This window comes from Leuciscus leuciscus (assembly GCF_965113295.1).
Source record: "Leuciscus leuciscus genome assembly, chromosome: 23".
NCBI classification, from domain to species: Eukaryota; Metazoa; Chordata; class Actinopteri; order Cypriniformes; family Leuciscidae; genus Leuciscus; species Leuciscus leuciscus.
The window spans coordinates 18,965,527-18,990,391 of NC_138747.1; the positions used below are offsets into that span (position 1 = coordinate 18,965,527).

Here is a 24,865-nt window from a genome sequence, read left to right on the forward strand (position 1 = left end):
AGTTTAACGGTGCAGTGGCTTCCTGATGTGAACAGGTAATCCGATAACTAGCCTGTCCACCTTCTGAAACATAACAGATGACTAGTATTCTACAAATCATTGTCTATCATTGTGCAGGCCTGAGGGAAAGGACTATGCGGTTCATCGGCTGGTGTTGGGCACACACACTTCGGATGAGCAGAACCACTTAGTCATCGCCAGTGTCCAGATCCCTAATGACGATGCTCAGTTTGACGCGTCCCACTACGACAGCGAGAAAGGAGGTTAGAGCTGATCTGACTATGAATGAATGCTAATTTTGTATTTTTTGTGTTGAAGTCATTATACTAAAATCTATTTTGCGTATGTGTTTCTTCAGCAGGTATGGTCAGGACGTTGGGGGGAAATCCAGATTCAGTTGATCAATAAGACTGAATCTTTCCACAAATATGATGCGGCCACATGCATTTTTGACAGCTTCAGAATGTGATGGATCTTTTTTATACATGTATTTAGTGTTTATATGGATGTTAAAGGGATAGTTAAGTTGAACATTTTAAATTCTGTCTTCATTTACTCACCCTCATGTTGTTCCAAACCCATAAGACTTTTCATTTTTGAAAACACAAATTATGATCTTTTTTATATTTAAGACTCCCTCTGTTGAAAGTAAAATTTAACCAAAATGTCAAGCTTCAAAAAGTATATGAAGCCACTGTAAAAGTAATCCAAATGAAAAGCAGACACGGTTGAATTCCCGTTGATCACTGTTTATATGTGAAGACTAAATCAAATCTGTTCATCATATAAACAATCGTGTCTCTTCAGAAAACTTGGATTAAACCGCTCGAATCATACAGATTTCAGGTTTAATTAGAAATATCTTTTGTGTTTCAAAGATGAATGAAAGTCTTTGGGGTTTATGACATGAGTATGTGTAAATGGTGAGACAATTTTCAGGTTTGGGTGAACTAACCCTTTAATACCAAGTGTAAACTGGGCCAATTCATTTGAAAGTAAATTTTTTATTTAGTTGAATGCTTCAAACTGATACTTTTCACAAATAAAGTTGATAAAACTAGGACAGAGATCAGACGTTGGACAATAATGATTGTATATAATTTTTCCCCCCAGAGTTTGGAGGGTTTGGGTCAGTGAGTGGAAAGATTGAGATTGAGATTAAGATCAACCATGAAGGAGAAGTGAACAGAGCCAGATACATGCCACAAAACCCCTGCATCATCGCCACCAAGACCCCCACCTCTGACGTGCTGGTGTTTGACTACACCAAACACCCATCTAAACCAGGTCAGTGGCTTTCAGTTGATCCAAAGAAGCCCTGATGTATTTTAAAGGTACACTCTGTAACGTTTGGCCGTTTAAAAAAAAAAAAAGCATTTTGCGGAAGATTATTGTTTTAGTTGTGCTTCAGCTTTGCGTGACTGTGCAGATGATTATACACTTCTAGACTTAAGAGAAATAACCAGTTTAGATGGAAAGGATCTCAAGCTGACCAGCTGAAGACGTTACTGTAGCTTTACCCATTAATATTTATAACCCAGACACGGTTCCTTGAAAAAAACATTCAGCACAGCGCTACAACAACCCATAATGAATTGACCCTTTACAATAGATAATTCTTTACAATGAACTCTGTTAGACTAGCCTGGAAATCCATACCTAAATCTAAAAGATTAATGGTCTGGCGTCGACTAATGAAAATCGGCCAGCTCGAGGGACGGCACCAAGCAATACATTTGAAAATCTGACTGCACGCAATTAGATAACACTACGACCAATCACAACAATAAACCCCATACGCTTAGCTACCAGCGGAGCTAACTGGTAGATTAGACTCTTACCGTATCCGGTCGGCAAAACAGCAAAAACGTCCTTCTTGCAAAGGAACGATTCGGGCGGCGTCTTCTGTTCCTGTTTTAGATAAAAAGCCAAGTCTAACTCGTTCATTGTAGAGGCCAAAGCCGTTTCAAAGAACTGGTGTTCATCCATAGCCATCTTGCAATATTTACTAATGACTTTGACGTCACAGTGCTGTCGTCATCTGTTTAGCTCGCCTCTGACCCGCCTTTATCAGATAACCCGATGTGATTGGTGCAACTCAGATCGAGGGGCATATTTAATGAGCATCATTACTCGACACCAGAGTAACTCGCTGAGCAAATTCAACTTGTGCTCTTGCGAGAACTCTGGATTACCAGGGTACTGTTAGACAGATACACATAGCAATTTTTCTTTTCAATAGAATACCATACCTCACCCGTTGAAGTAATAAAAACGCCATCACTTTTACAACATTTCAAATCCCTCAGTTCTCACTATCTCTGAAAAGCCAAGGCAATGCTGATTCTTGTTTTATTACGAGTTCTCTTTTTGCCAGCAGACTCTCTGTTCTGCATTTCTTTTTTAAACGGGTGATTCCCCGGAGGTTTGAAATTTAGCTGCTCCATGTAAAAATTTCTCACCCGTTGTGACAACTAACCTATGCCACTCTCACACCATATACCTGTCAAAGTAGCCAGAGCAACTTTTCTCTATTTACGGATATGACGAGACATGCATGGGTGAGTGACATATGTACGCTATTTCCCCATGAAAACCATCCCACCAGGTTTAAAATATGAACACTTATAATAATAGAAACTATGTGGACTATGATTTACATTATTTGCAAAAAAACGTTTTAAAACTTAAAATTAAGTGGTAAAACTTGCGCACAGTATGAAAAAAAAAACGAAACCACAATTATTAAACCTCATTACATTAGTCCATTTACAGTTACTGCTCTCATGAAAATACAAGTACTTGTATGTTTAAAATGCTATAAACAAGTCCAACAAACTGCATGTTTAATCTAACAAAATTTATATACAAAATGTATCAGAATTATTTCTCTTAAGCTTCTTCTTAAACTGCTGCGGGTAAATTGGGCTGCTGTCACTTTAAGATGAATGCATGGATCCGATATAATGATACTCATCTATTTTCTTTCTCAATTGTTTACAACACATAACCGACTGTGTTTACGAGGATACTCACCGAGACGGGCATTTTGACTTAATTTTGCGTGTACGTTCAAGCTCAAAAGAAGAGAAAGAAACCTGAATTCGGTGCTCACGTGCTGTTTGCGTGGCTCTGTGTGCGTGCACAGAAAACAGTGTGCGATTTACAGTCTTGCACTTGATGTTTGAACTGACAGGACTTAAAAACATATGCAAATAATAAACTTTCAATCTATGATGGTTAAACTTAGCAATTAATCGAATCACATGCGTTCCGAACTGGAACCGATCAACTATGATCCCTATACTGCACATCCTGCAATGTGACTATGGCGGATGCACACATCGCAATATCGCAAAATCAAAAATGATATATCATTCAGCCTTAGTTGAACACCTCACGCTTTATGCTGAGCTCTTAAACAGGACACATCGTGTTAAATACTGAGTTTGTTTGAAGCTTAATAGAAAGCTTCTAAGCTCATGTTTAGGACAACTTTGGTCCCGCATCAGCTAACACTCTGGCCTCCATTATTTTTCAGGTGCGTTTTTGTTAAGAGAATTGTTATTCACTGCTGTAAAGTGACGTGACTGTCCGACACACGGGCGCGATTAATCAATAATCTGATTAGTCTATTATTATACCTCTAGTCTATTATTATCGATTAGTTGTTGCAGCCCTATTTTAAATCATGTGTGAAGTTGCTTGCTTTGATTAATATGTCTGAGTTGTCCATTTGCAGACCCCAGTGGAGAGTGTAGTCCAGATCTGAGACTGCGGGGACACCAGAAGGAGGGATACGGTTTGTCCTGGAACCCCAACCTGAGTGGAAACTTACTTAGTGCATCAGACGACCATGTGAGTGATCTCAAATTCAAACTGACCGCACATATTTCGATACCACTTTTTCCATGTCCAATACCAATAACGGTACTGCAAGCTTGGTATTGGATTGGTAGAGGTATCGGCAGAGAAAATCTATACCTCACTTACTTTCTAACTGTACAGGTCTTCATTATAAAAAAGAGATAACAGAAAAAAATACATAGTCCTAATAGCCTAAAAAGGTAGATATTTTTATCTAGGCTACTGGATACAGCATCAAAATGAACAGTAATTCCAGTACACCTCTTAAATCCAACAATAATGTAGACCTTTTACATCTACATCTGATAAAATCTTAAAGGGGACTTATTATGCCCCTTTTTACAAGATGTAATATAAGTCTCTGGTGTCCCCAGAATGTGTCTGGGAAGTTTCAGCTCAAAATACCCAACAGATCATTTATTATTTCATGTTGTAAATGCCCATTTTTGAGTGGAAGGAAAAACATTCTGTTTTCATGCCTGTGTCTTTAAATGCAAATGAGCTGCTGCTTTCCAGAAGAGGGCGGAGCCACTACAGCTTGTGCCTCTGATACTCTGCCAAACACTAAAACATCTGTTTGGTTTTGATTATCATCTCTATCGCGGTCACGCTTGCGTGACATTGCAGTTCTTCATCATCATGAAAGTTAATTATCTGCATGCGTTTTAAAGCCATATCAGTCTAAACTTCTGATATATGGTTTTCTGAGCGCACACATCTAAAGCATGTGCACAGAAAGCTGGATATCAGACTGCCCATCCTGTGAGTATAAAAACGTTTCTTTTCTAGCAAAAGAAAAACTTAATTCAATCAAGAGCAGTGAGTGATTTTCTTAGTATCTTTAATAATACATTTCTTAAATGCTGCTCTGGCGAGGAGATAAACATGTCGGACTGTGTACAGCTCTCTCAGGGCGGGGCTATGCTAATAGGGCAGAGTCTGTCAGCAGTTGTGGGTGGGGCCTAACCATTTGTGACATCACAAAAGCTACAATCTGCAAACCGCTTGTTCTGTGACACTGCTTATGATTTATGGGGATTAAAAAAGGAGGAGTGGGTGGATTTTTACTATTATTGGGTGGTTGTGTACACACTGCTGACACATTTATGTTCAAACACCATGTGTTGCATAATGGGTCACCTTTAATAACTTTTAATAAAAAAAAACTTGCAATTACATAAATATAGGTTATACACACTATAGACAGCATTTCTTCACAATGTACGGTGCAGATTTTTAATTGGACAACAAACATGATAGATATGATAAAACAAATAAATAGGCTAACTATTATCTTTTATTGCGCACAACTATCATGAAAAGCTTTAATGCAGTGCAGCACAAAAGTGTGTTGATGCGCATCCCGCAACATCACTTTCACGGGCGAGATTCCCTCCACCATTAAAAGTCTGTTTAACTCAAAGAAAAAATATATTGTGTGTGCGCAACACCTGGTCTATTGCATCCACCCAACAGTTTACTGAGCCTTTTCATAGAGTTTTAAATACCAGTTACTATATGCGTGTGAATGACACGTTTCATTCAGTCTGCTACTCCAGTGCCTTAATCTAACACGCCTGGCAGCGAGTGAAAATACAGTCCTTTTAAACAAAAGCACAGACCTTTACGTACAGATGATGCATAATAATGGGAACACTAAAACATCTTGGAGAGAGTTTTGCTGACTGTCGAAACCGAATGCGGCTCGCAGTTTAAATGCTGAATGACGTGACTGCTGCAGTGAAGAGTTTCTGTGAACTTAAATTTAACATTGTAATATTTCTGTTCCTCAAACAAAGCTATCAAATGGTTTCAGAAGCTTCAAAATATAATGCACAAAGCTTATGGTGCTTTTATAGTAGTTTTTTGTCTTTTATAGAGCTTGAGGGTAGCAACCATAACGCACAGTATCAGAATATCCGTTCCATGACTGACCGATACCCAATCCGACAAAAAGGGCCCGTATCGGACCGATTTTAAGTATTGGATTAACTCATCCCTACTTAAAACTTGTATGATGTAGGATCATCTGTTGTTCTTCAACTTTAGACAATCTGTCTGTGGGATATCAGTGCTGTTCCAAAGGAGGGGAAGATAGTAGATGCCAAGACCATCTTCACAGGGCACACAGCTGTGGTGGAGGATGTGTCCTGGCACCTTCTACATGAATCGCTGTTTGGCTCTGTGGCTGATGACCAGAAACTCATGATGTGAGTAAGCAAAGCGTACTGGTCTCCCTCTGCTGTGCAGGAATCAGTGAAACTGTAGGACTTTATTTTTTCTTTTTCAAAAATTAAAAATTCTTTCAGTAATTACTCACCCTAATGTTGTTCCAACCCCGTAAGACTTTCGTTCATCTTCGGATATTTTTTATTAAATCTGAGAGCTGTCTCACTTCTCCATAGGCTTCTATGTTATTGAAACTTGCTGGCCCAGAAAGTTAGTAAAGGCAATGTTTAAAATAGTGTTTAAAATATAATTTTTGGGTGAACTAACCCTTTAAGTTGTATTACACAATGAAATGTCTGTCTTCTACAGCTGGGACACACGATCCAATAACACATCAAAGCCCAGTCACTCTGTGGACGCCCACACGGCCGAAGTCAACTGCCTGTCCTTCAACCCATACAGCGAGTTTATTCTGGCCAGTGGCTCCGCAGACAAGGTCTGTACATGTTGCGATCTACATAATCACACATGCACACTCATCTATAGGAAGAATTTGCTTTAGAGATAAGGGACACAATCCCCTTAAAGAGTTAGTTCACCCAAAAATAGAAATTCTGTCATTAATACTGTCTCACCCTCATGTTGTTCCAAACCCATAAGACTTTCGTTCATCTTCAAAGCACAAATTAAGATATTTTTAATGAAATCTTAGAGATTTCTGTCCCTCCATTGACAGTCTACAGAACTACCACTTTGACCCTTTAAAAAGTTAATAAAGAGATCGTAAAACAAATCCATATGAATTGAATGGTTTAGTCCAAATGTTCTGAAGAGATGTGATCGCTTTATATGATGAACAGACTGAATTTAGGCTTTTATTCACAAATAAATATTCATCAACTCACACATCAGTTGTGGTAAACGGAAGCTCAAGCATGTTCACTTGACATGCGAGAAACAATGAGGTTCATTCTCGCATGTCAAGTTCGGTTGAGCTTCTGTTTGTTTTACTGATCAATGAATATATGAATTAAAGCCTAAATTAAATCTGTTTATCATATAAAGCGATCAAGTCTCTTAAAAAAATTTGACTAAACCGCTCAATTCATATGGATTAGTTTACGATCTTTTTAATAAACTTTTTGAAGCATCAAAGTGGTAGTTGTGCATACTGTAAATGGAGGGACAGACATCTTTCAGATTTCATAAAAAATATCTTCATTTGTGCTTTGAAGATGAACGAAAGTCTTACGGGTTTGGAACAACATGAGGGTGAGTAATTAATAACAGAATTTTCATTTTTGGGTGAACTATCTGTTTAAGCCCAAAGTACACATCAGTTTTGATGTATGCATACAGCCTAATGCATAAACTTTTAATGTATACTCTATTTAATAGTGTGCATGATTCAGGAAAAATATCAAAATGGTAAAAAAAAAAATTTATTGACATGTTCACTGTTTGTTTATGGCTGTAGACTGTTGCATTGTGGGATCTGCGCAACCTGAAGTTGAAGCTTCACTCTTTTGAGTCACATAAGGATGAAATCTTCCAGGTAACTCAAGATTCTGTAACAATATAACAACATTCAATCCGTAAGCAATAGCGTAGTTATAATAATAGTAATGCTGATTCTCTTGACAGGTCCAGTGGTCTCCTCATAACGAGACCATCCTGGCCTCCAGTGGCACAGACAGACGCCTCAATGTTTGGGACCTGAGGTATGGCATTACTACTCTTTTATAATTGATCCTGAAAATATACTTTTTTTCTTTCTTGATGCTCATTCCTGGTTTAATTTGAACCGTTCATTTGTGCTAACTGTATTTGAATCCACAAATGCTTTGATCATATATTGATTGCATCGTTACATTTATGTCCTTTAGTAAAATTGGAGAAGAGCAGTCTGCGGAGGACGCCGAGGACGGGCCACCTGAGCTGCTGGTGAGTCGAGATAGATTTGCTGAAAATATTTATTGTGACAGATAGAGCTATAATGATATGATTATTAATAACTATTTCAATACCACAGCAAAAAACACACTATTGATCACACTCTATTTTAGTATAAAGTTGAATACAAGTGTAAATAACATATTTAATTAATATTAATTGATAATTAATATAGGATTATATATTTTAAAAATGTTGGGGGGTTGTAAGATTGTAATGTTTTTGAAAGACTCTCTTATTCTCATCAAAGCTGCATTTATTTGATCAAAAATACAGTTTTTGACAGTAATACTGTGGAATATTATAATTTAAAATAACAGATTTCTATTTAATATCAAATGCAATTCATTCCTGAATAGCAAAGCTATTATCATCATTACTCCAGTCTGCAGAGTTACATGATCCTTCAAAAATCATTCTAATATGCTGATTTGATGTTCAAGATACATTTTTATCAATATTGAAAAAAGTTGTGCTACTTAATATTTTTGTGGAAACTGATGTATTTTTTCAGGATTCTGATTGAATAGAAATTCTAAATGAAGAGAATCATTCTGATGAATAGAACGTTCAAAAGAAAGCTTTTATTTAAAATAGAAATCTTTGTAAGAAATGTATTTACTGTCAATTTTGATCAATTTAATACATCCTTTCTGAATAAAAGTATAAATATCTTGAGTAGTGTTGTCAGAAATGGTAAATTTAATTCAAGTTAAATAGGGTCCAATATAACATTTCTGCCGTATCAATACCATCTGCGATTTATTGCTCTCTGTTCTCTCCGACAGCGAGTTGACACACACACACACACACACACACACGCCTCTTCTCACTCACTCGTCTCAATGCGCTCTGATAGTGTTGGTGTTATAGGGCATGAATTTCAATGTGGGGTTGTGGGTATAGCGCATAATTTTACTACTACTCACAGATTTCACAGTCAGTCAAAGCGCACACACATAAAGCTGCCTCTTAAACAGCTTGAGAAAGTATTTACAGTCTTGGCGAGTATTTACTTAAACACAGTCGGTTGTGTCTTGATTGAAGGTAAACAGAAAGTGTATTGGATCCATGCTTAATGTGACAGCAGCCTAATATTCCTGTTAATCAATGAACAAAAGAAAAGAGAAAATCACTCGCTGAATAACTTAACTTTAATTGTAAGGATAAATCCGTATTTATTTTTTACAATGAAGACTATCCTGTATTATTTTACATTTGATTACTTTCTTCAATTTCTGTAGTATTTCTTACCTGAATACTACTAGACTTACAGTACCTGAAAAACTTAAAGCACTATTTCTTCCATTTGTTTATTTCTTCTATTTTATTTATTTGTGCTATTGTTTGTGATTTTGTTTATTTTTTTCTTATTTTATTTTTGACTTTGTATTTTTATGTAAATGAAATTTTAAGTTTGAAACCAAGCTTCCTTGAGTGCTGTGTAAGCTATTGCGCAACAACATTACACCATTGTAAACACACAAATACATTGAGTGAGCAAGCATTTAAGTGAGATAATTGTAATGGTAATAGATTAAGTATAAAATATAGAATCAAAATTAGATTCAAAATCTTGTCTCTTTAGAAGCCTTGGATTAAACTGCTTGATTCATGTGGATTACTGTTATGTGTATAATTTTTGAATCTTGAAAATCTTGATAGAATTTCAATGCATGTACAAAAATTGAGTAATATTGAAAATATCTATATGGCAGTATACATGTAAATAATTTCCCCCCATGGTATGGAATATTGATATATTTCAAGGTAACATTTTGAAGTTAGAAATTCCATTATAATGAACAACGTACACGGTACTACTGATCCTGTACAAACTTTCTAATTTTTTATTTTTTTCTGCTTGGTATCAAAGAGCCAGTTTTGACAGTCTAATAATCCACTTTTGTTTGTTTTGGCAGTTCATTCATGGTGGGCATACAGCTAAGATCTCAGATTTCTCCTGGAACCCAAATGAACCCTGGGTAATCTGTTCTGTGTCAGAGGACAACATTATGCAAGTATGGCAGATGGTAAGCACAGCAAAACTGTAGATTCTTAAGATTTCCATTTTGAGTTTTTTTTAATATATTTTTATGTATTTCATATTAGGACTTTGCACTGATATCATAAACTTCTCTCGTTTAGGCTGAGAACATCTACAATGATGAAGAGCCAGACACCCCCGCGTCAGAGCTGGAGGGACAGGCGTCATAATTGATCTCATTAAAAATCTACAACCCTTTCATGTCTTCTTACTCCAGCTTTTGCTTTTCAGCATTATTCAGTAAAATCCATCTTCTTACTTTCTACTCCATACATAGCAGATACTTTATCCATCACAGGGTCCTTCTGTAGACTAAAAGGTTCAGCCCACACCCAGTAGAGAAGTTTGTCCTCAGATGGTTTGGAGAAAGACTGCACCACTTGTTCAATCACTTCTGAGAAGTTATGGCCTGGTGTGGCTCATCACAATTCAAATTTGTTTTTGTGCATAAAACCTTGGTGTCAATTTGCAATAAATCTTTTGTAATAACTTTTAGAATGATTTTGTATTCCTAAATTGTTGATAATTTTCTGTACTTAATTCACTTATGAAAATAAACTACAGATCAACTGTTGGATTTATTTTTTTGACATCTGAAGCTACATATTTTGTGTGAATGCTAATTTTTATATTAATTAAATAGTTTCATAGTTTCACTGTGTCTGCGCACGTGAAGATGAGGTGAAACAAGGCATGACTAAGGAAGATTCTACAAAACTGTTTTATTGAAAAGCAAGACAGAACTACAAGAGCGTTGTACAATCTCAGAGGGGTCACGGGCTGAGCTGGGGGAGAAAGAAAAGCTCTCGAGCTTCTTTCACAGTATGTCTTTACCTGAAGAGGTAGATTTATTGCATAACCTGAGAATCTGCAGTGCCTAAAAAAAAATAAAAAAGCAGTAGCGATACAAATGACTACCAACAACTCCACAAATTTAGAATGAGCATGACCTCAAATGCAGATGTACGTCTCAAAATAATAGCTCACAGACTTTTGCAGATGAGAAAATATTTGACTGAGGTGAAACTTACATCAAGGAAATCCACACAAATCAGGTGCTGTTCTTATAATAAAAATCAACATTCTGATCCAAAATTTGAGATTATGAAAAAAGAAAAGATTTTTATATAGAGAACAAAAACAGAAGTGATGGAAGCTGGTGAAGATCTACATTTCCATTGTTGAGTTTTACAGTTTGGCAAGTTAAACACATTCAGACCTGTCAGCCCACTTTTTCAGAAAACATCTTGCCCTTCTAAACTTATGTGACTTTGCAATCATCCATTACATTTGGTTACAAAACACACCATATGTGGTTAGTTCAACTAAAAGTAAATTATCATGAGTTTTGTTGGATTCAGTGTTGAGGAATGTACTGGCCAGTGTGAGGTTCAGAACATGAACAGAAGCAGATGTTATAATGGACCTGAAGAGGCAAACGTTTCTAGACCCTGTGTCCTCGACGTGATAATGACCAGTGCTGCGTTTCCCAAAAGCATCGTAAGCATAATGTAGATCGCAGAACTGCTGCCACAAATCAATTTAGCTCACGATTTTTTGAGAAACGCAACCGAGATCTTAAAGGGCTGTGAGGCTGTTTGTTTAGACAGGAAATTGGCAACTTCTACATTCATAAGTTCAGTTCTCGACATATAGTTTCACATTAGCAATATTGAGAATGTTTGCAGCTCTTCAGAACACTTTAGCATTGAATGTAAAGAATTTAATAACAGACATTTTATAGTTGTTCATTAGAAAGTCCAAAAAAAGAGAATCACATTCAGAATATTCAGTATCAAATGTATCAAGGCCCCTTTTAAAATGAGAAAGTTTTGCGTTAAGTTAGACTAAAAAATTGCGACCTCACCATTTCAGACAGAAAAAAAAAAAAGTATAATATTACTCACCCTCATGTTGTTCCAAACCTTTGACATAAAAGGTTTTGAAATTATTATTATTATTTTCTGTACATACAATGAAACTCAATTATTAACTTTCATTATATGGACAAAAACAGTTTAAAATCTTTGGAATTTTTTTTTTGTCATACAGGTTTAGACAGACATGAGGGCAAATAAATTATGATATTTGGATGAAATACCCTTTTAACAAAAATAAAAAATCCAATTAAAACAAAAGCTATTATTAAGACTAATCAACAGCAGAATCAGGATAATAAAACCAACCAAAAGAAGGAGATTATCACCTAATCTTGCTCTTACAGCAAACAATATGCCATTATTCAAAAAAATCTTAAGTATTAAGAAGAGATTTTTTCAAAGAAAGAATTTTTTTTTTTTTAAATCAACCAATTAATAAAAAAAAAACATACAACTGGCTTGAAGTGGTTTGGATACCCTGATTCAATAAAAACTACCCTGTTTCTTAAATAAATGGGTTTGCAAAGTTGAAGTGAATTTTAATGTAATATAAATGCACGTGGCATTTTACATTTTCTGTTGGTAATGCGTTTCTCTTCATCTGTCATACAACAAAGTCCCTACCGTAGAAATTTCAGTGAGACTGTTTGACCCTAGTATTTCACATAATTGTTGGAGATGTAGCAGCCTTTTTCAAAGCCAAACTAGCCCTTAATCAGATTCTCATATGAAAACCAGTCACAGGCGGTGAGAAGTCTTGACCCCTCTCTTATTTATAAGACATGTATCTTCCTTTAAATGTCCATTTGAGTCAAAGCAATAGAAGCGTGACTTGTTATGAATAAGTCTTGGCTCTGACTCAAAGTGCCAATGAGAAGGTAAGTGTGTGTTAATATATCTCACCTCTATTATTAATGCCCTGTTTCTCCAGTCTCAAGGTTATCTGGTCATCTAGAGCTGGACTGGCTAGTTGACTATGTACGGTTATTTTAAAATAGCAATATTAAACATTATATGCATCCAAAATGATTTATTCAGATTCTAGAGGTCAGAGCGAAGAGCTACATTTTATTAAAGAGAACCGAAAGATGTGCAACCACAGCACAGCTGAACAGGAAAGGGCTGGAAACAGATTAGGGGGAGGCGAGGGTGGAGAAAAAAGAAAAAAAAATATACGAAACAAAGCTGCATGGTGGCCGTCTTGGACCACATGACCATTTCCTACGAAAATACAATGTGATAAAAAACAGGGAGTAAAAAGTGCTCGATTACCAACGTATAGAGCAGTCAGCGTCTTCACTAATGTCCTGCTTTTTTCTCACAAATTTTATGATAATAATTGTTAGACAAAAATATATACCTCCACAAAGAAAAAGAAAAGAAAGGGCACGAGAAGGCCAGGCTCAGTCGTCAATGAGTTGTCTGGATGAGGTGGTGCCTGATTCCTCAGGCTGAAGCCCAAGTTTCTCTGTTTCAGGCACCAAACCCTCCATCTCTCCCTCCACCTCTCTCTCCATCTCTGGGTTGGAGAGCACTTGTGGCTGGGGGTCAGGAGGCCCTGTACCTTCTTCCTCAGGATCTTTCGCTGGGCCCTGAAGGGCCAGGAGTTTCTGGTTCAGGTCGTTGCGTTCTCTCTGCAGGGCCCTGCAAAGCTTCTCCAGACGATCCAGTTTGCCTTGGAGAGCCTTGTAATTCTTGTCCCGCACTGTTTTCTACAAGACAAACGAAAGTAGCAATTTCAGCAATCAGCAAGGACACATTAAATTGATCAAAAGGGACCCTAAACATTTATAATGTTGCAAAAGATCAAATCAATTAATCACAAATATACGCTGCTCTTTTGAACTTTCTATTCATAAAAAAATCCTGGAAAAAAACAAACATTAATCAGCAGGTTTCAACATCGATAAAAATAAGAAATGTTTCTTGATCAGCAAATCAGCAAATTAGAATGATTTCTAAAGGAGCATGTGACACTGAGTCTGTTATTAAAATTACTTGTAGATTTACAGTACAGTACATAAAAGGGAAGAAACATTCACATTTTGTTCTACAACTTTGTTGCAAGCAGGGCGAGGCCAAAAGCAGTGGGAATGGAGCGAGGTCGGTGGCGCGAGTGCTAATGAGCGTCACCTGTGCACCACACCGGTTTCAAGTACCATGGAGGAGCTCCGGAAGGATAAAAGGAGGAGTGACGACAGTGAAGGAGGAGAGAGGACCAGGCCTGGAATTTATGTTGGTGCTTTATTTTAGTTAATGCTGCAGTGGTCCATGAGGAGCTGCAGCTGCTGCTTTACTTTCGTTTTGTTCTCTGTTTACTTTATTATTAAAGTTATGTTTAACATTCGCTGTTTCCCGCCGCCTCCTTCCCTGAACACAAACCCACAAACCTAAACACAACAGCTCTATTATTCCTCTCACCTCTTCTGCCATCTGCAGTAGAGTCTGGTTGTTAGTCTCCCATTTGGTCCTCCATAGTGTGGTCTCCTTCTCAAGCTTCTTGATCTTCTTTGTCATCTGATCAGTCACAGAAAATAATTTTATGCAAATCAGATAATACAGATAATTATAACATCATATTTTTCAAGCTTTTCTTTGATCGTCTTTTAAACAATAAGTACTAATCACTTCATTGTCCGAAAGCTTTATGTTTGGAATAATGTGAAAATGTAGAAACAAATTAAATGTACCAGTTTTCACAAAATGTTTTTAACACTGATAAGAATAAATGTTTCTTGAGCAACACATCATCATATTAGAATGATTTCTAAAACATCATGTGACATTGAAGCATGGCATAAAAAAATGCAACAAATTCAGCTTTGCATCACAGGAATAAATTACATGTTTAAAATATATTAGAAATAGAAAAGAGTTATTTTAAATTGTAATATTATTTGACAATATTACTGTTTTTACTGTATTTTTTATCAAATAAATGCAGCCTTGGTGAGCACAAGAGACTTCTGCTGAGACTTCACACTTCCTGCACACTCACTTTCTCCATCTCCTGTCGGAAGGTGGTGAAGACCTCGTTGCTTTTAGCGAGGGTGGTCTGAAACTCCTCAAACTTGTCCATGTACAGAGTGAGCTGTTGCTTTAACTGATGCTCCTGCTCCTTCATCAGCTCACATTTATGTCTCGACTCAGTCGCATCCTTCAGAAGCTGAACAGAGAATATAGATCAACCAATCAGCATTATGATACCAATTTTCCTGGAGTCAAGAGTGATTACTAGTAGGGTTGGGTATCGCTTGAATTTTAACGATTCTGATTCTGTTTATCGATTCCAATTCTTATACTGTATATACCCAATTTCGATTGCAATAAAGTAAAACAATTTTTTTTTTTATATTCAGGTACAGAAACTGTGTTCAAATGTAAAACAACACTGCATTTTATAAATGAAATGTACATTACAAATATAGTTACAAAAGTTATTCAGTCAAGAACAGCGAGTGAATATTGTCTTTCTTTTGTTGTTTGATTAACGTTGTTAGAGAGACGGCAGCAGGAATTTGAGGAATAAACAGGAACTGTTTATGTTCACTCAAGACATAACCGACTGTTACGAGAATATATTGACATTTTTGTGTGTATTTGTCCATTCAAGTGCAAAAAAGAAAGAAAAGGGAGGAAGAAAACTCAGTTGAGTATCGCGCATTATACAGTATGAGAGGTGGCTTTTTGTGTGCACATTTTTGGATATGTGTGCAGCACAGAAAACAGCGCACGGGTCTTCTTGACCTTGAATGGTTTAAAGTCATATTAAAATGCACACAAAGTAATCGATAAGAGGAATTAAAATGAAAATTTTATAACAATTATCCGATTCCTGACCTACAGAATTGGAATCGATTTTTGATTCCCAACCCTTCTGTTTAGTCACATGTAGGGCTGCACGATTAATCGCAATTTCCATGTAATCGCACTTAAACTGATTTGGCTTGTCGCGATTTTGAAATCGCAAAGGCTGCGATTATTTATTATGCGCAGCATGTCATTGATGTACGGCTCTGTAAACGCTGCTCCATCTAAAAGCACTGGGTTTGAGTCGCGTATAACGTGCATTTGAAAAAGCAGCACGCGTCAAACATCTTTCCAAACATAAGCATTTATGAGCCTCTTGTCCAACAAAAGACAACATTTAATAACATGCTTTTACACCAAACTCAATTCATAACGACAGTTGAGTATCCTTCTGTGAGATGATGTGGCTTTTCACACAGAATAAGGCAGTCGTGTGTTTATTAGTCATGTTTAATCAAAGCGTTTCATATTTCAGTTTATTCAGCTACAGCGATGATGCCCGGGGATTTCCTGGAATGATATGTGTTATCTACTTCTGAGGTGGGACATATTTGGCGTCTCTGCGCGAGAGCGCCCTCTGGCTTTCAGATGGAGCAGCATTTACTACCGATCAGCCGCACTGCACTGACAAATTGTGCATAAAATAATTGCAGAATTTGCCAAATCGCGTGCGGTTTTATTGCGATTAATTGTGCAGCACTAGTTACATGGTATTTATAGCTTAAATGATTAGCTCAAATAAACTTGGTTGCAGAAGTGAGCAAACATGCCAGATTTCATGTCTCATAATTCAGGTGGTTTCACGTCAACCAAGCAACTGCCATTGTTATGAATAGGAATGCCAAAGCTTTAGCCACATATTATAGATCTCCTTGGTTTGAAGTACCAATCCTTCAGGATTAAGCACAGCTCAAAAACAGGATTAGGATTATTACAAGGATACTCACAAACTCTCTTTCTCTCTGCTGTTTCTCCTCCACCTCTCGCATCAGTTCAGCCGTCCGCTGGAGTTTAGCATCCACCAGCTGCTGTTGCAGTTCCTTGTGTTTGAACACCTTGTCGATGTGCTGGGTAAAGACAAATGTCACATTCACATTATTCTTCAAAACATCTTCAAAAGATGTGCAAAGATTCCAGTACCATCCATTTCTAGATATTTTAGCTATAGAAAAACAGTCCATTATGCTTGCTAGATACTGCAAACTGGTATTTGTTGTCATATAATTAGGGGTTCAAACGCAATGTGCTGAAACTATTGTTTTTGTAGGGATTTTTAGGGGTTCAAGTGCGAAAAGCTATAGCCAATGAGATTGGAACATGGGTGGCGCTACAATTGACCTTTCGCCGAGCCCCGCCCCCCTTAGTTACTGTTGCTACGTCCGACAAACAAATGGTCAAACACGACCAGCGCGACAGATTGCCATGACGGGAAGAGGTATACCCGTGCGTGTCAGTGACTTTTTTTGGAGCAATACCTCCACGATATCCTCCAGATCGAGGCAAAAGGGGTTACAGGATTAGACAATCTCATCGGTCCAAGGACTGATCGGTGTTTCGATATATACGGCTACTCGAATTCTGAGCTACAATACAATGTAAAGATTTCAAATGATAGACTTGGATGCAAAATGTAGCCCTTTATTATACAGAAATTTGCTGTTGGTGTATTAGCCTAAAACAACACGCTCGCCAGATTGTTTATCTAAATAGCCCTATGTTGTTAGAAATTACTGTTTACCAGGTATGCGGCGCATCCCATGCAACAAGAGATTAACAGAATCAGAATGTTTTATTTCCATTGTTGATGAACAGAATTCACAAATAGGAAATTGCTTTGGCTTAAAAGGTGCATAACAGATAATATAATAAAATGAAATAGATAAAACAAAATATAAGGCATTCAGATATCCATTTTATTTTATTATATTATCTGTTATGCACCTTTAACTAAGCCAAAGCTATTTCCTATTTGTGAATTCTGTTCAACAATGGATATAAAACATTCTGATTCTGAAAACAGCTAATACTAATAACATAACTAATAACATTAATAACTAATGCTACTTCTGTAATTCTTCTTAATTTAGTTCACCAGGGTTTTGCTCTCATATTGTGCAGACGTATTTATGCCTCGTAATGTTCGACACATTTAACTGGGAGTGGGGCCGTCCACACTGTTTTATCCATTGTAGGCACCGCTCACGTTGTGTTTTCGGCTTTGGGAATGGAAAGAACACAACTCCTCCAGACAATCTCTCGGGGTATCTAGTGTCCGATTTACAAGCGGCGTGGGCGCACCGCTTCACCATCTTGCTTGGAGTCAATGTTTGTCGGACCTGCTCACATAGTAACGGTTGCTATGATGTGTGATTGGACAATGGCCGTTTTGGGGGAGGGGCCGGCGAGAGGTCAATTGTATAAAAGATTTAAAAACCATTTATTTCCTTAGTGAATTGCCTGTATTTGCTGTAAATGATCTTGCCATCTATAATGTAGAATAGTTACAGGCTTGCTAAATAAAACGTTATACTTTTGTTTTGCAAGTGCTTAAAACACTTGAACCCTGTTAATTGCTGCTTGCATCTATATTTTTAATTCATTGCAATCATAAACGCACTGATTCGTAGTGCAAATATCTAGATCTAAAACTCTAGAGGGCACATGCTGATGGTCAATTGATGTGAATTTTGCATAACAGGTCCCCTTTAAAAAAAAATCTGCTCAGCTGTTATTCAAAGCCTGAAACACCATGACCAGTTTTAAAATATTATTTTTATTTGTGATAAACTCAAGTTTCTGAATCCACATTAAAGCCTGATAAAGTGATCATTATGCACTACCTGTTCAAAGTTTGGAATAATCAATATTTCTTAAAGCTGCTGTGTAATAGTGATAAATATATTATTCGAATTTAAAATAACTTTTTTTATTTTAATACGCTTTAAAATGACATTTATTCGTTTGACAGCAAAGCTGAATTTTCATCATCATCACTCCAGTCTTCAGTGCCACATGATCCTTCAGAAATCATTCTGATACGCTCATTTTCTGCTCTATTAATAATGGTTCTTATTATAAATGTTGAAAAAAATATTTTGGACAATATTAATGTTTTTACTCAAATAAATGCTGCCTTGTGAGCATAAGAAACTTATTTAAAAAACATTAAATCACCAGCAATGGACGTTACGCATAATCCTGCATTGAACACCAGCTGCATCATAATGATTTCATTTGAGGTTGCACATTTGGTAGGAGTTCAACATGCAAAACATCTGAGGACACTGCATGTCTGAGGAACACATTTAGAATTAAGCAAATATAATGTAAAACCATGAAATGAAACAGCAGCAAATATTCTTGGCTGTCACCAACCAGCCATGACTACTGAAATGTCATATCTCAGAAGCAATATGAATGAATAAAACACCTCAACATTTACAGAGTACAGAACAAATAAAACCTCTGCACCTCATAATTCTTAGGACTTTACCAGAGCATAAAAGCCATTTTACATATTTGACAGATGTCGCCTCACCTCCTCCCGGAGCTCGTACTGCTCAATGAGCTTCTTGAGTTTCTCAGCCAGCTCCATGTTCTCCTGCCGCAGTTTGCTGTTATGCAAGTTGTGCTGCTCCATCTGGGCCTCAATCTCATTGAGCGTCATCTGGAAGTGCAACGTCGCCTCCTTCCGCCGCTCCTCGTACTCCCTGAACCGCTGAGCGTTCTCCTCCTGTTATCACAATGGTTATCTGGTAAAACTCAAGCCTGGGACACACCAATATATCAGTTATATTGATAACTTTCTTCATTTTAAGCAGCTCATGTTGTTATGAAAATAATAGCGTTTTGGAATGCTCAGATAGGTTAACATAATAATAGATCAGCCTTCTGTCTGGGCTGTCTTGACTTTCTTGCTCTCTTTAGCTTTAAAGGCCCCCTGAAATCAAAATTATGATTTTTTTAGCTTGTAGCATGAATATGTTTGCCTTAATGTTATGAATAAGCTGGTGTGTTCCAAAAAATAAAAAAATTCGCATTTAGGAGATATAAGCATTCAAAACGTACAGTCTCTCGCTTCCGCTAAAATGGATCAAGTATTTTTATGACATCATTGCGGACTTCAGCTTCTCATCACATCTTCTGTCCAATCAAATGCAATCTAGAATCTAAAGCGTCCCGCCCCCTTATGCTATAAATACCACCTGGCCAAAGCGATCTTTGACTAGTAGTGGGAAGTTCGGATCATTTTACTGACTCGCATCTTTGAATCTCGTTCATCAAAATGAACGAATCTTTTTTTCGAAGTAATTTCGTTCATTTCAGCAGAATGTATTTAAAATGTTACATGTTAATAGCCAAACTCCTCAAACACATCAAATGTTGATCGCATTTAGAATAAGAAAAAAATTGCAATGCTAGGAAAAGGCCAAATTATGAAGAACAGAAACGATTAATTTATTTATCTGGGTCTTCAGCCTATGCAGTCCGTTAGTTTACCTCCTGATCTGAGTCTTTCGTTTATCCCGGGACATCTTCATAAACTGAGCTATGCAGTAGTTTACCTCACCTCCCGAACTGAGTCTTTCGTTTATCCCGGGACATCTTCATAAACTGAGCTATGCAGTCTGTAGTACCGGATACAGAATTGATTAGTTCACGTTTCGAGTCTATCGACTTCAGGTTCGAGTCATTCTTTCATCACATGACAGCCCCATATAGGCTGGGCTATGAAGTCAGTACTGGATACAGAATTGATTAGTTCATCTTTTGAGTCTTCGGGTTCAAGTCATTCGTTCATCACGTGATAAAAGAACGAAAGACTCAGACCCGAAGACTCGAGAGATGAACTAATCATTTGTCTTTTCATTACTGACAGCATAGCCTCTATGGGACTGACAGGAAGAATGAAAGACTCAAACTCGAACCCGAAGACTCGAGATGTGAACTAATCATTTCTCTTTCCAGTAAAGAACCTATAGGATGTTGTGCATGCGCGGTCAACACAACGAATCACTCTCTGAGACAACTCGATAGTCCCAAGTCATATTAAAGATTCGTTCAAAATGAACGAATCGTTCATGACCGACCCATCACTATCTTTGACACGTCACGGAGCAATACGGGTTGGAGATGTGTGTCCAGTTGCTCAAACGTTCAAGTTTTATTCCATTTTCCAACAGTATGTTGCTTAAGAATTAAATGGCTAGAATTTATTCACACCTCTACTATTGAATCCAACGTATCATCAGCACTCGGATTCGATTCCATGGTGCTGTCAAGTACGAATTGCAGTCTGTGAGGTAAACTAAACGCTATTGGCTATTTAAATGCTTATAAAAGGGGGAGGAGCCATTCAATATGTCCCACCTTAGCTTCCTGTTTCAGTGAAAATTACGTCAATGCATCATACAAAGCTACGCGTTCCAAGGCACTTCAGTGGGCCTTTAATTCTCGTGCACTGACTCGTTCGCTAAACTGAATATCCAATCATAGTTCCCACTCTCACCAATGGCCCCAACGCAGATTCAACATGCTGAATTGGGCAAACTGCCGCCGACTTGAGCCCGATGAGAGCGGACGTGTGGAACACACCGCAAAAACTAGCCCGACAGATGCTCGCTGACCGTCGGCTTGGTGTGTCCCGGCCTTAAGGCCAACATGAATCTTTAAATCAAATGTGGGCTCTACCTTCAGGGTCTTGTTATGGCGCTGAAGCTCCCTGCAAAGACTCTCCAGTTTGCTGCGTGCCAGGACAGCCTTGCTGTGCTCGCTCTGCAGGTGGATCTTCTCCTTCAGCACCTGGTTCTGCTTCTTCTGCAACACCTTGACCTGTTTTTGCATGCTGCGACTCTCCTCCAGCTGTCCCAGGAAGACACATTAGTATTTAGTCATGCACTGAAATTTCAGCAACCCAAAACATTCAGCCCAAATGAAATGACTGTTTCAACGTCTATTTCATGCACAAAATGAGGATTCAACGTCTAGCCTATTTCACGCACACAATGAGGAAAAGCCTAAGTAGCAAAACTAGAAATTTTTTTTTTTCATTTATCACCAGGGAACACGATATCCTGAACACTATATCAAACTCAATTAAAAGATTCCTCTAGCTCAAACAGTAAAGCATGGTGCTAGCAATGCCAAGGTCATGGGTTTGATTCCCAGGGAATGCGTGAACCAAATGTATTAACCAAATTTAAATTGAAACGTACATTTTGTTTCACTAAAAAATGCATTTCAGCACATCATATTACTATTTCATACTACATATAATACTTGGAGCAGCTATTTTCTTTTGACTTTTGTTGTATGAAGGAAAAAAGAGCCGCTCCCTTTGAATATCTCCTTTTGTCCTCAATGAAGGAAGAAAATAAATCATACGTGTTTGGATTGCAAATTTAGTTTTCTGAGTGAACCCTCTCTGTAAAGACATTAATTATGAAATATGTCTATTGTTGTGCAATATCATTTATCTAACCCCAAATACATACCAGGTCTGCATATTTCTTACAAAGGGCAGCAAGTTTCTCTTCTGGGGTCGCTAAAGTATGAAGCGCCTGCATCAGCAACAAAACCTCTTTGCCTATGACAACAAGGGAAGAATAATGCATAGAATAACCTGTTAAAACGAGTCATCCTATCACAACTTAAAAAAAATCTATGGCTTAAAGTCATTTGGGGCCCTGTTTATTTATTGCATTAAAGGGATACTCCACCGTTTTATCATATTAAACTATGTTATTCCCTTAACTAAGACGAGTTGATGCATACCTCTCTCATCTCAGTGCGTGCACTCAATCACTCAATAGAGGTATGTATCAACTCGGCGCAGTAAAAAGTCACGCCTGATCCTCTTCCCACTATTGACAGAAGTGAGAGGAAGAGGATCAGGCGTGACTTTTTACTGCGCCGAGTCGAATTACTCCCAAAAGTGCTATTCCGCCATACATTATAGTTATCCTTTTTAACCCGCTTAGAAAAGCGCCACGTTTTATTTTGTGTCACCATACTTGGTCGTATAACTACTTGTGTAACTGTTTTTAAATAGGGAAAACGTTGATGTGTTTGGTCACTTCTAAATTCATTGCTGTCAGATACCATTGAATATACTGGGCTAAGCTCAGTCCTATCAGAGTGTCACCGCACGTCAGAGCGATTAAGTGCACACACTGAGATGAGAGAGGTATGTATCAACTCGTCTTAGTTAAGGGAATAACATAGTTTAATAGGAAAAAACGGTGGAGTATCCCTTTAAACCTGAAACATTCCTTTAATGGTGAATACTAACCGAAGGATTTTTGGTCCTTGGATTTCTCAGCGTTAGGGTCCAACTCCCCATCGAGGGGGTCAGGGTTGCTATCTTCCCTTCCTGGCGTCTCCCCTCTTTCCTCCTCACTGCTCACCAGCCCCACAAAATCTTCCATGTTATCCTGGGATGGAGTCTCCACGTCCAGAGGTGAACTGCTCCCTTCAACGAGTCCCCTGGCCTCTAAACCGCAAACCCCGATGATTTCGTCCATGACTTTAGTGCCCTGATGGTGTAAATGCAAAAAAACTTTTGAAATGAATTTAAGTTAACCAACCCCTGACCCACTGCATTGAAGTTGATTTAGCTTAAGTGACATTTTGCGCATCCAATACAAAGATGCATGTTCTAGTACATTGGCCAAGATTTTTATTGCAGCCAAGTGCAAACAAACTCAGTATATACAGGAACAGATAGATGAACACGTGCTGCACAGTCTGCACACACGCGAAATCCCAGTGAGCTCCCTACATAGGCAGCATTTGGGGGGCATCTCACACGTCTGAAAAGAAGCTCGCCTCACAAGGGTTTGACTTTGAGCCACAGCATGAAAGTTATAACCAGAACAAACTAAATTCGAGGGAACGGGTTAAGACATGAACAAATGAGACCAATGAGGCATTTATTCAAAGCACGTGCCAACAAATAATCTGTGCAACAGAAAATGCGTCAACACTGACAAGTACATTATACACCACAAATGTATGAATATTAAATTATTAAAATTCAAGCATGTATTCAAGCGTACGTAGCTTTCCTAACATATACAAGCAGTCTATATTGTTTATTTAGAAAGATAATTAATTATCATGTTAAATTTTATGGCAAGCCCCTAAATGAGAGGCAAACGAGCCTCATATTCATCAATTTCCCTGGGTTGAGAGTTTAAAAATGTCAATTTATTAAGGGTATCAAAGCTCAGATAAAATATTAACACCAAAAATAATACTGTCGTGAAATCAGTAAAGCTGTAGACCTCAGGCTAACTCGCTAACTCCACATTTACCCTGTTCAACACACATGCGCGTGCATTCAACACATTTATTATCTTATCACTGATTCAAAATAAAAATCCATACCGTCACTCTTATGTCAGCGCTAAAAGTAAAACACTTCGCTATTGTAAATCGCAATGGTTAGCCTTGATATTTTGATAGCGTAAGTTGAAAGTGTTTTTTAAGTTGGCTTGTCTGCTGGTTAGCGGGCTAAGCTACTTCCTTCGTAAATAACACACATTTATGGCGACAGGTTCCCTTCCTGTGCGTATAGCAAATCTTTCATAGCGTTAATGATGTTATATCTGAAATAAATGCTCAACAGTGAGCAGGTTGGGGTACAGTACCTGTGTGTTTTCAGTGTTTAATTCGAGCCTGGCATCTGAGTGCGTCGCCATGTTGTGACGAAATACTGAGAAGTGAAAATAAAGGCAACTCAGACTGGATGAACACAAATAAAAATCAAGTCAAACATATTTATTGTATATACAAAAAGCTTTATTGAAACAAAAATAATCTAACCATTCATTAATTTTGCTATTATTTTATTTTGTTATTTTATTTTGACATGCTTTAAGTGCAGCGTATCGCACACCTGAACTCACACACGTTCACTTCTCATGTATATCCTATCATTATATATTCACATAATTTGAATCACACACAGTAAATGTAGATAGGCATCTTATTTTTAACCGTGGATTAAACTTTCAAAAATTTTTCTCATTCCCATGGAGCTCTGATGGAGAGAATTGATCCAGACTGTTCAGACGAAACACTAATTATATATATATATATATATATATATATATATATATATATATATATATATATA

At 37.5% G+C, this 24,865-nt stretch overlaps 2 protein-coding genes across 3 annotated transcripts in view; one reads left to right on the forward strand and one right to left on the reverse strand.

Annotated features, from left to right (window-relative positions):
• The window catches only part of rbbp7 (RB binding protein 7, chromatin remodeling factor), an 11,333-nt gene extending 723 nt beyond the window's left edge, over nt 1–10,610 (forward strand). The window contains exons 2-12 of one of the 2 annotated variants that reach the window (XM_082155355.1): nt 1–35; nt 118–263; nt 1,114–1,287; nt 3,743–3,858; nt 5,917–6,077; nt 6,406–6,532; nt 7,514–7,591; nt 7,681–7,757; nt 7,923–7,980; nt 9,912–10,022; nt 10,138–10,610. The exon at nt 1–35 is cut by the window's left edge and continues 110 nt beyond it. In XM_082155355.1, the coding sequence (XP_082011481.1) occupies nt 1–35; nt 118–263; nt 1,114–1,287; nt 3,743–3,858; nt 5,917–6,077; nt 6,406–6,532; nt 7,514–7,591; nt 7,681–7,757; nt 7,923–7,980; nt 9,912–10,022; nt 10,138–10,206 (1,152 nt within the window). In that variant the 3' untranslated portion in view covers nt 10,207–10,610. Of the gene's footprint in view, nt 36–117; nt 264–1,110; nt 1,288–3,742; nt 3,859–5,916; nt 6,078–6,405; nt 6,533–7,513; nt 7,592–7,680; nt 7,758–7,922; nt 7,981–9,911; nt 10,023–10,137 lie in introns of both variants that reach the window. The other variant, XM_082155354.1, reaches the window with a different exon arrangement.
• Nucleotides 10,611–10,743: 133 nt separating this feature from the next.
• Nucleotides 10,744–24,442, reverse strand: txlng (taxilin gamma). The gene is made up of 9 exons (XM_082155353.1): nt 24,378–24,442; nt 23,018–23,261; nt 22,221–22,312; nt 21,418–21,588; nt 19,265–19,459; nt 16,674–16,793; nt 14,915–15,082; nt 14,338–14,433; nt 10,744–13,628 (listed from the first exon to the last, which is right to left on the reverse strand). Exons 1-9 carry the CDS (start codon nt 24,426–24,428, stop codon nt 13,320–13,322), a joined length of 1,446 nt encoding a protein of 481 aa, XP_082011479.1. The 5' UTR covers nt 24,429–24,442; the 3' UTR covers nt 10,744–13,319.
• Between the last annotated feature and the right edge of the window lie 423 nt (nt 24,443–24,865).

Coding starts and splice junctions, on each gene's coding strand:
- txlng (XM_082155353.1), bottom strand. CDS start 24,428: ATGGCGACGCACTCAGATGCCAGGCTCGAATTAAACACTGAAAACACA. Junction 21,589..22,220: donor GTAAGAAATATGCAGACCTG/GTATGTATTTGG, acceptor TTCCTGGGACAG/CTGGAGGAGAGTCGCAGCAT. Junction 19,460..21,417: donor GCCATAACAAGACCCTGAAG/GTAGAGCCCACA, acceptor TTGTGATAACAG/GAGGAGAACGCTCAGCGGTT.